Source organism: Chenopodium quinoa, unplaced genomic scaffold (assembly GCF_001683475.1).
Source record: "Chenopodium quinoa cultivar QQ74 unplaced genomic scaffold, ASM168347v1, whole genome shotgun sequence".
NCBI classification, from domain to species: domain Eukaryota; kingdom Viridiplantae; phylum Streptophyta; class Magnoliopsida; order Caryophyllales; family Amaranthaceae; genus Chenopodium; species Chenopodium quinoa.
This window is the reverse complement of record NW_018745523.1, coordinates 4,251,003-4,266,345: the sequence shown is the minus strand read 5'-3', so window position 1 is coordinate 4,266,345 and position 15,343 is coordinate 4,251,003. Positions and strand designations below refer to the sequence as shown.

Below are 15,343 nucleotides of genomic sequence, written 5' to 3'. Positions count from 1 at the left end.
GTATTTGGGATTGAAGAAAAAAAAAAATCCCTAAAAGTTCAAATTATTCTTTATAATATAAAGTTGAGATTATTCTAACGATGAAAGTTGAGAGTATTACTTCTAATTTTTACAATGAATAAATAAATATAGAGTAACAACTTATGCACAACCCGTACTTAGAACGAGCCCAAAACCTAATCTAGTCTATTGTAAAACAATTTAACCTTTGACCCATCTTCTTTTATTAGCAATATAATAACTCAGAACCTGTGATTAAAAAAAAAAAAAAAAAAAAAAAAAAAAAAAAACTCAGAACCTGTTAAATACGAGTAGGTAAAATTTTTCTTTCTTTATTCTCGAGTCCCCATCCTCCCACCTCCCCACCCACTTCCATGGCCAACACCATAACCACACCCCGAAATTGCAGCCAACAACACCATCACCCTCCGCCACCACCCCATCTCCTTCATCTTACACCCCAACAACGGCAACAATATCCCACAAATCTCAATTGAAAATAAAAAGAGCCAAAAAATATCAGAGATTCAAAGCAGCAACAATTTTTTTTTTTTTGTGGGTTGAATATGGTGAACAAAGCCATAGATCAAATGTTGGGGCCGCGGGGTGGTAATTATGGCGAGTTAGTGATTGTTATTGGTGGTGGTAATGGGGTTGCGACGGTGGATGCATGTTTAGGTGTTTTGGTGGGGCTGCCATGGAAATGGAAGACGGGGGTGTGGCTACCAGGAAGCGGAAGACATGGGTGTTAGTGGGGTGGGGTTCAATGGGGGGCGCTGGGGCGGGGGCGGGGGCGGGGGCGGGGAAGGAGTTGGCGGTTGGATATGGGCAAGCAACACCAACCGGTCATGGGTCGGTAAAAGAAAATGATATCAAAGGTGAGATTGTTTTGGAATAAAAATTGAAGGTGAAATTGTTTTCGATAGGGTAAAGGTAAGATAATCTTTTCCATTTTCCCTATATTATATAAGTATTGATAAAGCTGATTGTATTAGCCGATTATATTAGCTAGTTTGAGTAGCTGATTGTGTAAAAGTGTTTGATAAATACGTAGTAGGTGTTAATCATTAGCTGTTTTAGTGTATTTAATAGCAAAAAAGCTAATCGTTCAATAAGCTGATGGCCGTGTTTGGTGAATAGCTTAAAGCTGAAAGCAAAAGTCTGAAGCTAATTATATTAGCTGATTTTGACTAGTTGATTGTGTTAAGTGATTTGACTAAGGCCCTGTTTGGGAGAAAGCTGAAAGCTGATTGAGTTAGCTGATTTTAACTAGCTGATTTTATTAACTGATTTGACTAATTTATTGTATTCAGTGATTATATAAAAGTGTTTGGTAAATAGTTGATTGTATAAAAGTGTTTGGTAAATAGATGATATTTTAAAGTTGATTCAGTATGTGAAATGACCAATAAGCTAATTGTGGGTAGATAGTTTAGGTAAGTTTTTAAGTTAAATGGGGGTATAAGTGACATTTCACCACAAATTAATGAATAAGCCAATTGAAAAAGCTCATAAAAGGAGTTTTTTCAAAAAGAGCTTATTTAGTGGAATAAGCTCTTTAAATAAGCTTCCCACTAAACACCTTGAATCAGCTTATTTAATAGTCAATAAGCTAATATTGGTCAAATAAGATAATTTTGCTTAAATAAGCTATTTACCAAACACAGCCAATGTCAAAAAGCTCTTATAAAAAATACACTTTATTAATCCTAACTATTGCCGATTTACTTCTAACAATCCCAACTAAGGTTTATTTTTTAACAATCCTAACTATGCCCTTAGTTTTCTTACAACAGTCCCAAAAACCGGTTACCTGCTAAAAGGGTATTTTTTTTTTTAAATGCCACATGTTAGCACATGATTGGCCTAATGTTAAAAAAAAAAGGAAAAAAAAAGAAAAAAAAAAACAAAACCCATTTCAGCCACCCCCAGCCCACCGAAAACCGCCAACCAAATGCCAGCCAACCGGGAAATCGGCCGGCCAACCCCAAAACCACCCAGCCACCTTCCCCCACCCCGAAACTGGCCGACAGGTTCTCCCAACCCCCAAAACCACCCAGCCACCTTCTCCACTAACCACCGCAACAACCCCACACCGCGAAACCCACATAAACTCGCCGGAAAATAGCCACACGTCCCCACTAACCACCGAAACCAGTCGATTTCACCTTTACGACCCTAGGTGACCTATCCTCGACCCTCAAAACCACCTTCCCAGTCACCCCGATTCCCAAAACCACCAACAAGTCCAACGAAAGTCCAATAGGGTGGTTGGGTAGTTGGTTTTGGGGGTCGGGATTGGGCCAGCTTGGGTTGTTGAGGTTAGGCCGGCGATGTCCGGTGGGTAAGGGTGGTGGCCTTTGAGTTTCCGCCGGCGATGTTAGGCAGTCAGCTAGGGTTTTGCGGTGGAGAAGGTGGTTGGGAATTTTTGGGGTATTTTTTTTTTAATTTTTTTAAAATTGGACCAATCACGTGTTGACACGTGTCATGGTACCTGTTATAATAGGTTGTTGACTTTTTGTTGACCGGTTGGGACTGTTGGAGGAAAACTAAGAGCATAGTTAGGATTGTTAAAAAAATATACCTTAGTTGGGGTTGTTAGAAGTAAATCGGCAATAGTTGGGATTAATTAAGTGTATTTTTCCATTAGCATTTTGTAAAAGAGCTTAAAAAACTTTTGAAATAAGCTATTTACCAAACACCCTAATTAGCTTTTTGGAATGGTCAAACTTCTAATTGGGCACAATAAGCTAAAAGCTCTCCAATAAGCTCTTTACCGAACAAGGCCAAAATGTTCTAGCCTTTAAATGATTGAAGTTCAAAAAATAACTTATTTTTAGTTTAATAATATTCACCTTAAAACAATAATATTCAATAAAAATAATTTAACTTGTAATCTGTAGAAATATGTTTAAATTAGTAATAATATTCAGTAAAAATAATTTAAGTTATAATAAGTTAAGTTATGTAAAAATAAGGTTAAATTAGTAAAAAATTGTAATTTTAAACAATAAAATGAACACTGAATTAGTAAAAATAAGTTTAATTAGCAAATAAATTAAGTTTAGTAAAAATCATTTTTATTCATTAATTTTTTTTTAAGTTTAATAATACATTAGTTAAAATACTAATATATTTATTTATCAATTAGTAAATGTTTGGAAAATCTAATACGAAGTATTATGAAGATTTAAATTGATACCACTTTTGTATTTTAACAAGTGTTACGCTTTAACCGTCATATACTTTACAATTTAATTGATTTAAATAAGATAATAGGTTAGTAGGGTTTACGACTGTGAGAGTATTAAAAAATTGTAAAGAAATATAGTTTAATAATTTATTGATTTTTTTTTTTTTATTTTTTTGGTTTTTAGAGAGCCACAAAGGTGAGTGATGAGAATTGATTTTAAGATCACATGGAGTCGGGAGGAGAGCTCTAACCACTTAAGCTATCTCTCACTCTCTTGAAAAATAATGATTGTAAGAGGAAAAAAATAATAGTGGGTTTGGGGTGTGAGGACCATGAGACCCAAAAAGATATAATATTAAAAAAAATAGATTTCTTCACCATTTGACATTTTTTGTTAAGAATACCGTTATATATAACATTTTAAATAAATTTCTTCGACTTTTATGCCAAAAACATGATATTATTATTGAGAATGCTTCATATTACATACGTCACGCAAACTAAGTTATTCTCAGTACGCAAAATGAGGCAATTTCAATTATTTCTCGTAAATTTTGACATTAAATCCGTTCCTTTGGACAAAAATGACCCCTACACCTCTAAAGAGCATGGTAAATTGTTTTTTAAACGTTAAGGTTTAACAATTTTCTTGTCAAATAGTGATGAATTTTTTTTTTCCTTTTTTTTTGTTGGTATTATAAAATAATTTTTCTTAGGTGGTAATTTCAATAAATGGGTTTTTGTAAATTTTTCTAAAATAAAATAAAAATGGTTCTTTCCATCAAACTTTCAAACTTGAGTGGAATATATTGATGTTATATACAACTTAAATTAACCGTGTTTCAATAAAATTAACGTAAGTTCGGCTAATACAAGATTTTTTGTAAAAAATATAAAGGGAGTAAGTAACCTAAAGTTTGTGCAAACAATTTCACGAAAATTGTTGGAAAAATACTAAGAAAGTATTAAAATTCCTCAATTATACTTGTATCTTATTTAATGGATCTTGTTAGATGTGTTTTTAAAGTTTTAAATAAAATTGTTAATTGTATTAGTAGTGATTTTATCATGCTCATTTTATAGAAGATTTATTAAACACCAACTTAGCCAAGAAGGTTCAAATTAGTGGCTTTATAAAACTATTGATTGTATTAATTGAGGGCTTGTTTGCCATCGTTTTTAGTTTTCTGTTTTTATGAAAATAAAAACCAAAAACAGTAAACAAGAAAAAGGTGTTTTCTTTCCTAAAAAAAAAAAGAAAAAACGAAATGGTGTTTTTTCTTTTCTTTTGTCAGTTTTCAAAATTATCATGATTTTAATAAGTTTGACTAATTTTTGATTCATTACATGACATATATCATACAACTTTTTTTTTTTAAAAAAAAAAAAAATCTGAAAAACAGAAATCTATAGTAATACGAAACAAGCCCTCAATTATCGGTTAGCTAAGAAATACAGCTAATACAATCAACGGTTTTATAAAGCCACTAATTTGGATCCTATTGCCTAAGTCGGTGTTTAATAAATCTTCTATAAAATTAGCTTGATAAAATCTCTATAAATACAATTAGTAGTTTTATTTACAACTTTTAAAGACACATCTAGCAATACTATTTGCTTAGGGTTTGGCTTCTGCATCCATCTTCCCCAAATTCTCATTTTTCAGGTAATCAAAATCCTAATTTCTTTATCTCCCAGTTAAAGTTGATCTATACAATCAGTGAATTAAGATTTTGATTTCCCTATATAATTTAATTAAAAATTGGATTTTTTTTGTCTGAAACTACCTAATAAATCTAGATTTATTGAGAATTTGCGTAATAGGAGGTAGTGAAAGACGGAATAACTCAGGTTTGATTTCCACCATTGACCTAATTTTCTTATATTAACCCACCTCAAACACCCTTGAAACCATCGCGAGGGTTGGATTTCAAGGTGGTAAGGCTTTTTTTGGGATTGTTGGGGGGTATTTCGAGTTAGTTGGCATCGGGATTCGAGATGATGGTTTTTGGGGTAAGAGAGGGAGGTTTTGATGTTGGAGGGTGGTTTCACCGTGATGGAGGCAATTTCAAGTGAGTTGAGTGTTGGTTATCGGGATGACAGTGGTTTCAAGAGATGTTTTGAGTTGGGTTAATGCATGAAAATTTGTTCAACAGTGGAAATCCGGCATATGTAGTATTTTTACAATATCTTATCTCTGGTAATTTCTTACCATTTTTTATTTTTTTAATTTTTTTATTGATTACTTTCTCACAAAATCTGAATTTTATTAGGTAACTTTTGACAAGAGAATCCAAAAAAGTTATAATTTTGCAATTTCATTGATGTTTTTGTATTAATTTCTGCATTAGGTGAACATTAACATGGAGAAGAGAGTTAATTTGGAGAAGAATTTAGATAGAATTTCTGATTTGCCAGAACCAATTAGAAGGCATATACTTTCATTTTTGCCAGCTGATGCTGCTGTTAGATCTAGCATTTTGTCGAGAAGTTGGCAGGGGTTGTGGACTGAACTTCCAAAATTGAAATTGAGTGAATATCAACTTAAATTTCAATTTCGTAGGTCACTTATGGTTAAAAAATTGCCTAAAGGTATGAATGATGGTGCTAGAGTGAAGAGAGAGGCAATTCTTAGGGAGAGGGAGGCGTTTTATGGGTTTCTTGATCGGGCTCTTGAGTCGAGTTCGGATTTCAAGAAGCTTGATCTTTATGTTTTTGGTTACAGGTTGGAGTTGGAGTCTCGCTTGGATCATTGGCTAGAATGTGTTGTTAGGCGTCGGATTAAAGTATTGAAATTGCACTTTAGTTCACGGAAAAAACCTAGATATTGTTTGCCTAAGATTGTATTAGGTGCTGATTCACTCACAAAATTGCACTTGCAAAAATGTGAGTTGAATTCGTCTCGTTTTGTGGATGCTCAATTACCTTCCTTACGAGAGATAGACCTTGAATATGTTTATATGGATGATGGAGTTATTGGAAGCCTAGCTGCTGTTTGTCCTAATCTCGAGGTTTTGGATGTCATAAGTTGTCGTGGGTTGACAAGATTTGTAGTCTCTGGTCTCAATAAGCTCTTAACTATTGAATTTGAGACATCTGCTGATGTAATTGAGTTGATTGAGATTGAGGCTCCTAATCTGTTGGAGTTCTTCTATATTAATGATCGCGATATTGATGCTCAGGCGTGTGCAATCAAGGTGCTAGCCTGTCCAAAGATGAGACGTCTGAGATTACATGGTGCTCAATTGGGTGATGTTGTTTTTAAACAGATACTTGAAAATCTTTTTGTCCTTGAAAAATTGGTACTATATTGCTGCAATTTGTTAGAGCATGTTTCTGTTTCAAATCAAAATCTTATCCAGGTCCAATTTTCCTGCTGTGGATGCATTAAAATGGTTGAAATTGATGCTCCTAATTTAAAATCCTTTCATTATTCAAATGGTGAGCTTATGACTATTAAACCCAAGGGTTGTGCTCTCAAGTTAACCAAAGCAAGCATTTTCATAAAACCAAACATCCGAGGTGACAATTGGTATGCTTGTTTCATCAAGTTTCTTGCAGAGCTTCGTCACTGTGAAAACTTACAACTTCGTGTTGAAACTGGAGAGGTATAATAATGTTCTTTTTTGGTTGCATGATAAGTTTATAATTTAATTCCATCATGCTATCTATTAGCTAATTCTACCTTTTTTTTTTTGGTGTTTTGTTTGCCATGATATTTTGAAAACAAGGAATTTCTGATCCCTGAATCAGTGAGGATGGAATCCTGCCCTCCCCTACATGGAGTTAAAAATTTGGTGGTGCAGCTTCGTTCATCATTGCTAAAGTATACTCAAGTCGAACTTGTTCAGGCTCTTCTTTGGCTTGCACCATGCCTAGAGTCTCTAACTATCAATAATGACTCTATTCCGGTCTGCAAGTTTCTTAAGGTATTTCTATCTTGGCAAATACTTGATCTTGATTTGCTCATATTTCTGTTTCTCTTAGGTGGTTTGTCCTGATAGGCTGATTTTGCTGTTTTTTTTTTTACATAACTTGGAATTTTTGTGTAAATAATATGAAGAATAAAATGGAACTGACCACCACAAACAATTGTCCAGATTAAGTTATACACTAGAGTTGGTAAAACATCAGAGACTGTCCTGCATTGTTACTGTTGTTGCATAGGCATTTCGAATCAGAAAACAAATTGTGGTGACTCGATCTGATAAGAATATATAACTAGATGGCTTTATTTATTTGAATTCTTTTCAGTTACTTGAGGTTAATTAATGACTCTTTACTTGTAATAAACCTGGCAATATCATTCATATGTCCTGCTGCCTATATCAAGACTCATGATTTAGCTAAGAAGATAAAGTAGATAATGACAGAAAATTAACTTGCATTTGTTCATCTCATTGAACTGCACAGAGCTGTGCTCACATTTGTTCTTCTACATGTCTCCGAGCTGTAGGTTAAATTACTTAGAGCCTTAGTAGAATTTTAACTACTTTCATTGTTTATATATTTTAAGAATATTATTCAAATTCAATGCTTTTACTGGATATAAAATAATATACTTCATGCATACATTTCTTTACTTTGTTCACTCTCTTAGGAAAGATGTTTTGTGATTATACTTATAGTTTAAGGCTTATTTGAGCATGTTGTTTATTCTTAGCTATGTTTTGGGGAGTCTAAGAGTCGAGATGGAAGTCCCCTATGGATCTCAGATGTAGCTGTTCAGGACATTTCAAACATTTATGTTTAATAACATAAGCCAACTTTTATCCTTCAAAAATAGATATTTGTTTTAGTTATACATCAACCTAGAACAGTCACCACTTATTTAGCTATGTGCTTTATGATTGAGTTATGGTGGTACATAGGACAAGGACTGAGAAAATGAAGCTTTCTTTTGTGCATATAAAACTGGAAGCACTGGGGATAACAGGGAAGAAAGCTACATGTCTCAGGCTGTGGGAGTTTTAAGTTGCTTAGAGCTCAACAAATTCGTTGTCTCATTTAGTGTTAGTCGTTAAATTGAATTCTACTGTTTCACCACACCTTCTCACATTGTTATGTCTTTGGCGAGTACATCTAGTATGTACTTATTTATGCAGATGTTTGTCACTTTTTAATTAAGGCTTTGTATAAAGACAGCTTGAAAACCTGGATGGCATCGTAGCCATCCATTGTAAGTTTAAAACGGATGATAATTTCTTTTTCTACAGTTGTGGTTGGATGACCAGTCTGGAACGTACTTGTACATACAGAATTACAAATAGCAAAATTTAGTTTCAGTATTCCCTTTATAATTAATAATTTTTTCTTTGGCTTTTGATGTTCCTATGTGCTTTCTGGGGTATTTTGTGTACTTCGATATGAGGTATGACGTATGATATCATTGCTCTTGTTGCTGGGCTTCTTGCCCCCTTACCCCTGGGTTTTTGTTTTGTGGTGTTGAAAAGTATGTGGGCAAATTAAGCTTAAGGCTTTATGGAGGAGATTTTTCTTACTCCGTATTATATTAGTATAAGTCCCTTGCACGGTTGCACCTTGCATGTGTCACAAAGGCTCATATATATAAAATTTGTAGAATCTAGTCTTGTTCAAACAAATGTGTAAATCTGTTGTGTAATTTGTATGCTTTTCATTCTTATAATGATTCAACATGTTTTGTTGGTAAGAAAAAGATAGGGAATGGGGTTGGGGAGCATGGTTTGAATGAGATGATAATTTTGTCTTGTTTTTCTTTTTACTCTTTAGTTCACATATGAGAAACCAGTGGAAGGCAAGAACTGTGGCTGCTGGAAGCATGCCCTTACTGAAGTATCCCTTGAGAATCGAAGTGGAGATGAAGACGATACAAAACTAGCAACTTTCTTTTCTAAGGCGAGGGTTGATGGGAAAACGGTATGTTTTGTCAAGAACGTGAGGCCTGGATGGTATCTAAGATAATGCTGGGCCTGGATAGCCCCGTATTTTCCTGAGTATATAAATGCGGAAGATGCTTAGATATACTTGGATCAGATGGGACCAAAGTTGCAGATCATGTATTGTGAGCTTCACTTCTATTGGTGTCTTTGTATTTCCTTGGGTTTCTGAGGTTTCCTTAAACAAGCTTTTTTTTTTTATCCTTTGTTGTTGGAACGACTAAGGCTTTGTTGTTGTTGTTTTAAAACTTTGGGTAGACAGTTCCATCTTTTTATTTGATGTAGGGATTATGAAGGATTTGTTGTTTAAGGCTCATGAACTTACAGCCAACTGTCCGAATTCTTAAATGTTGTTGAAACTGTCATCATATTTAGAATCATGCAGAGAAGCTGAGAAAGTTTCAAACTATTAACTTTTTAGTCTGAAATGACTGAAATGATATGCAGATGTGTTACAAGCAAGTGAAGCAACCCACGACCCTGCCCTTGAGCGAGCTAATAACTTGCAAAATTTTTAAGAAGTTATAAAAATTCTTAACGTCAGGGCTGCAATATTTCACTTATTTTTGACTCGGCCACATTCATAAGATATGTCGGCCACATTCACAAGATATGTGGACTTAGATATATCCTTTTTGGCATATCTCGGCTGGACTTGTACAGTTATTTGTTAAGGTTCGGTTGCTGTCCCTTGCTGAAGAGTACATACCTTAAAAACTTATAGGTTACACTCGTGCTATAAAAAAATTGATACATTTCTTTCACAAGGTATATGAGGCATTTGGATCTTTCAATTATACATTCCATACTTCCATGAAGTTGCAAGAATATTATTTTTTTTGGTAAAATTTTGTGCATAGACAGTTTTATGTTTTTTAAGTTTTTAATTAGATACAAATGAGACGTTTTTTTTAAAGCAATAGAGACAGGTGATGAGAATTGATTCGAGAATCTTCTACGGAGAGGAAAACTTTAACTAGTTGATTACTTAAACTATCCCTCATTCCTATTCAAAAAAAAAAAAAAAAAACTATCCCTCATTCACCCATTCGGCATTCTTATAACTTTTCATACAAGTCTGAAATTCCTCCCCATTTTGCCGCCTAATCCAAGGATCTTCATACTTTCTAGGGTTTATTTCTCATTCAACTACTTCAATTTCTCATGTAAAATTTAGAAAATTTGATCTTTAGTCCAATTAATTTAATTTTCCCATTTCTATATTACTCTAATACTATGTGATCAAATAATTGTATGAATTTATCATAGTATAAGTGTTCTGTAGTTTATTCTGTATTTACTTACACATGCTATTAAAATATGCATTATTAGATGATCATGAACATGGAAAAGAAGCTGCATTTAGAGACAAATTCAGATAGAATTTCTGATTTACCAGAACCCATCAGAATACATATTCTCTCATTTTTGCCAACTAGGGATGCAATTCGATCAAGCATTTTATCGAGCAGTTGGCGGGCATTATGGATTGAACTGCCCATTTTAAATTTTGGTCAATTTCAACTTAGTAGTTTATTAAGGGTGAGAATTTTACCTAGTAATGATAATGCTGGTGCTAAATTGAGGAGGGATTCTATTGTTAAGAAGCGGGAAGATTATTATGACTTTCTTGAGCGAACTCTTAGATCGATTTCAAAATTGGAAAAGCTTAGTCTTTATGTGCCTTATAATGGGTTAGAGTTGAATTCTTCGGCTTGATTGTGTTGTTGGTTGTCGTGTCAAAGAATTAGAGTTGCAGATTGGTGGGAATGGAGTTCTTGAGTATAATTTTCCTAAGAGTGTACTTGGTGTCAAATCGATCATGAAATTGAATTTTGAAGGATGTGAGCTGAATTTGGCTTCTTTGGTGAATACCCAATTGCCTTCCTTGCAAAATCTTAGCCTTCAGTATGTGCACTTAGATGAGGGGGTTATGGAGAGTCTAGGAGCTACTTTTCCTAACCTCGAGGTTTTTACCTTCAAACATTGTCATAGGCTGACAAGAATTGTGATATCTGGTCTTACTAAGCCTTTGAAGGTCGAAGTTGAGCACTTTGCTAAAGGGTGTGAAGCAGTTGAGATTGATGCACCCAACCTGTTGGAGTTCACTTATGTGAATGAATGTGAGGACTTGGATCTTTACTATTATGAGTATTATCCGTGAGAACATTGCAGAGATATGTTAACAGCTGAACTTAATACACCCAACTTGAAAATCTTTCACTACGCGGAAAATGATCCTATATCTTTTATATCTAAGGGCCCTATTCTCAAGCTGACACAAGCTAGCATTTACCTTAAGCCTGACATCAAAGTTGACAGGTGGTATGTTGGATTAATTACGTTTTTTTTAAAGCTATGCAACTGTGAACAAATGACGATTTGTGTTGGTTCTGAAGAGATAACCCCAAATAAGCTTCTCTCTAGCTCTCCAGTTTTCTTTTTGCATGATCAAGTTGTCAGTTTGTCTTCCTAAATATTGCATTCACGAATATTATTAGATAAACTATCAATGGTTATTTTATGGTAATTGGTGTGTCTGTATGGTGCTATGAAGGATCTTATAGGACCAGAAAAAAGTGAGGATGAAGTCCCGGCCTTCCCTCCGTGGGGTCAAGCATTTGATCGTGAAACTCCGTGCATCATTTCTGAAGCATACTCCTGTCAAATTTATCGAGGCTCTTTTATGGCTTCCACCTTATCCAGAATCTATAACCGTATAAAATGGCTTTATTCCAATTTGCAAATCACTCAAGGTACTTTTATCTTGTTAAAATTTCCTTGGTTTCCATCTCGTTCTTGATAATTTTCCTCTCATATCTTTTCAATTTTGTCACCAAAATTGAGTAATATCTTGAGAAACTGAAGTCATCCTTAAAAGGAACAAAAATAGTAGAGACAATGCTGAAGAAGACTACCATGGATATTTTTTTATTTTTGGTTGACTACCGTGATGAATTTGATGCAAGACAAATGAGTTGAACAGAGATTGTTACATCAATTATTGTATTATATTTATTGCTGCATGAGAAGTTTATTGTCTGTAAAGTCCAAATATTAGACATACATTGAGCCATTGAGGTACGTAGAAATATGTTAATTCGTGATTTCTTGATATTAACCACCATGGAACGATTATCAATATGTATTGCAAGTTATATAATGAATGAATTGGGAAGGTACAGAGAATTCGTGATTTGTTGTTTGATTAAATTTGTCTTGCTCTTAGTGCAACTGGATAGTGTTTGATTGGTTCATGAGATGCATTTTGTATGTATTTCCTTTGTCATGAAACTCATGATCTTGGAACATGTTTGTTAATAAGTAGGTGTTTTTTTTTTTTTGGGGGGGGGGGAGATGTTGAGGCGTAAAAAGATTAAGAGAGACTGATACACTTCTATATCTTTCGTTTTCCAGTTCGTGTATGAGAAACCATTGAAAGGCAAGAAAAAATGTGGCCGCTGGAAGTCTCCCCTTGTATTTTGTTGGCAGCACGCCCTTGAGAAAGTATGTCTCGAGAACCAAGGAGGAGATGAAGATGATACAGGACTAGCTAATTTCTTCTCTAAGACAAGGTTTGATGGAAAAATGGTGACTTTGTCAAGAACACAGGGCCTGAAAAGACATCAAGAATGATAGCCTTTTTTGTAGATTCATATTAAGATTCGCAATCTTTTTACGGAACATGCACCATTGGTCTCACACTTGCCAGAAGGTTCGCAATCTTGGCATCATAGCATTGACTTTATTGTAGACGCTCTAGACGGTAATATACACCATGCAATAATACTCATTATTTGTCTTATAATTTCAGGGCCAAACATGTATATGGTTATGAAGTAGTTCCTCAAGCGGTCGAGCCATTGCAGATGCTCGCCGAAATGCTGACCTGAATGGAATCTGCAATGCAACATTTGTCCAAGGAGACGTTAATAAAATTGATGAAAACTTTGGAAAGAATTTTCCTAGACCTGATGTAGTGATATCAGGTTAAGTATCCAATGTCATAGTTTGCTCCCACCAGTGCGCTGTTTCTCCTAATTATGTTCTTTTATTTCTTTATTACTTATTCCATGTTATTGTATCCTGACTATGATTTTTTTACCTTTATTTATGAGGCTTGGAAAATGTATTTCAACTTGTTGAAGTTGATTATGATGCTTCCGGTTTTAGGATGTTTCAGTAGACTCACCTAGTTCTTCATCATCACCCTGTGTATTTATGGCACTATTCCAGTTTTAGGATGTTTCTAAGATATTTACCGTCACCCTGTGCATTTATGGCACTCTTCCACTAAAATGAAATTATAGGTTCTATTACCTTAGTGTATGTGTTTTGTCAACTTTGACAATAATCTGGAATGGAGAGAGTCTATGGGGATATATGCATATATTGTCATTTGCCTGATGTCAATTGCTGGCCATTTGTTTCACGTTTATAAGTAATCAGTAGGATGGTAATCTTTGTATGAGCTAGCTAGTTTCTAATTATAAAATGATGTTCCAATGTTCCAGATCCAAATCATCCTGGAATGCACATGAAGCTGATCAAGTTTCTGTTAAAGTTAAAAGCCTCTCGAATCGTCTATGTTTCCTGCAATCCTGCCACATGCACTCGCGACCTTGATTACCTGTGTCATGGCTCGGTATTTGATTAATCTTCTATCGTTGGAATCTGTTTTCCAGGGGTTGATTTCGTGCTGTCTGAATCACATATATGGTGGCTTTGCAGGTGGAGCAGAAAATAAAAGGATGCTACAAATTAAGGAGCATCCAACCTGTAGACATGTTCCCTCACACCGCACATATCGAGTGTGTTTGCTTGTTGGATCTCAATGAATAATTGTTGATACTGATTGCATAAATCAGAACAAAGGTTCTAAATCAGTAACTATCTTTTAGATCCCAAAACTTTCTTCAGATTCTTCATTTTAATTTTCTTTTGAGACCTTTGTTCTTTTATATTCGTTAAGTTAGGAAAATACTTTTTTTTTTTAGGCTCATTTTGCATTTCATCTGTTGCAATTTTAAGAACTTGGCAACACTGTGGAGGTCCAGTGTGTGCAACTACTGGAAAACAATTGCCCTCACGCAGCCGAAATTATTTCACTCTAAGCCATAGAGGAGTCAATTGCTGATGTTTCCACTGATTCAGCAGTCGATTAATTTTTTTTGCTGCAAACTTTATAGCCATATATGGTGCTCCAGCGGCTTCAGCACTGAAATCAACTACTTCATGTAAATTGATGATCTGGATAGAAACTATTCTTTGCTTCATGCTGTCCTGAAATAATTATCTTGCTTCATGCTTATACTTTGAAATGCAGGACTTACAATATTTTTTTTTTGATAATTTCAGCAGGCAAGAGTAATCTGATGTATACTAGTAGAATATGTATATCAATCTTTGAAGATAAGACCAGTTTTGTAGAGCAATTTCCATGTAAAATCATTGAAAATAACTTCAATTCCTGAATTATGATGCATTTTACAATAAATTGTCTATGGGATTACAACTTTACTCTCACAACATTAATTTAGATTCCATCACTTTTTTCCTTCTATTCGAATCAATTAAAACTTAAAACATTTAAGTAACATAGAAAACTACAATATTAAGGATGAAGGGAGTATTGATTAAGGTCCTATACTCTCTTACTTTATATTTAATGAACTAACTAGTGTTTAGCCCGGGCGATACCCCAGATCTATACGTTAAATATTTTTTTACTTTGAATTATATTTTTCTTGTATTATAATAATCTTAAATACTTTTATTATAGATTAGATAAAGAAAATAATTTATATAAATCAAAAATATCATGCCATACATTAATTAGATTCAAGAAGAATATATAAACAAAAGAATATATAAATAGTATAGATATTATTTTTTTTAAATGGAAATTGTTTTACTTGTAATTTTTATAATAGTATTTTACTTGTAATTTAGTACGCTTTTGAGGGAATGTAAGTAAATATTTCCACATTTGCTCATTCTTTTAAAAGCAATTTTATATTATAAAATAAGGGGAAAATGGAGAAGATTAGAGAGAGATGTAGATGGTAATTGTATTGTCTATTTTAATCCATTTCATGAGTCACCTATATATATACATGATAGAACATTGTAACCTATATGGACAATGAAGAGTCCATTCATGAGAGAGTTAATGTGAACTAATGACAAAGGAGGGTTACAAGGATGCTATTAAGACCATACTTAAGGTGGT

At 34.1% G+C, this 15,343-nt stretch overlaps 1 protein-coding gene across 2 annotated transcripts; it reads left to right on the top strand.

The window, feature by feature from the left end:
- Window positions 1-797: 797 nt before the first annotated feature.
- On the top strand, window positions 798-9,524 carry LOC110715495 (F-box/FBD/LRR-repeat protein At1g78750-like). 2 transcript variants are annotated; one of them, XM_021894076.1, is made up of 4 exons: window positions 798-933; window positions 5,545-6,801; window positions 6,925-7,122; window positions 8,945-9,524. In XM_021894076.1, exons 2-4 carry the CDS (start codon window positions 5,557-5,559, stop codon window positions 9,134-9,136), a joined length of 1,635 nt encoding a protein of 544 aa, XP_021749768.1. In that variant the 5' UTR covers window positions 798-933; window positions 5,545-5,556; the 3' UTR covers window positions 9,137-9,524. The 2 variants fall into 2 exon arrangements, with proteins under 2 accessions (XP_021749768.1, XP_021749769.1); XM_021894077.1 differs by lacking the exon at window positions 798-933 and adding an exon at window positions 4,508-5,393.
- The last annotated feature ends 5,819 nt before the right edge of the window (window positions 9,525-15,343 follow it).

Coding starts and splice junctions, on each gene's coding strand:
- LOC110715495 (XM_021894076.1), top strand. CDS start 5,557: ATGGAGAAGAGAGTTAATTTGGAGAAGAATTTAGATAGAATTTCTGAT. Junction 6,802..6,924: donor TTCGTGTTGAAACTGGAGAG/GTATAATAATGT, acceptor TTTGAAAACAAG/GAATTTCTGATCCCTGAATC. Junction 7,123..8,944: donor CGGTCTGCAAGTTTCTTAAG/GTATTTCTATCT, acceptor TTTACTCTTTAG/TTCACATATGAGAAACCAGT.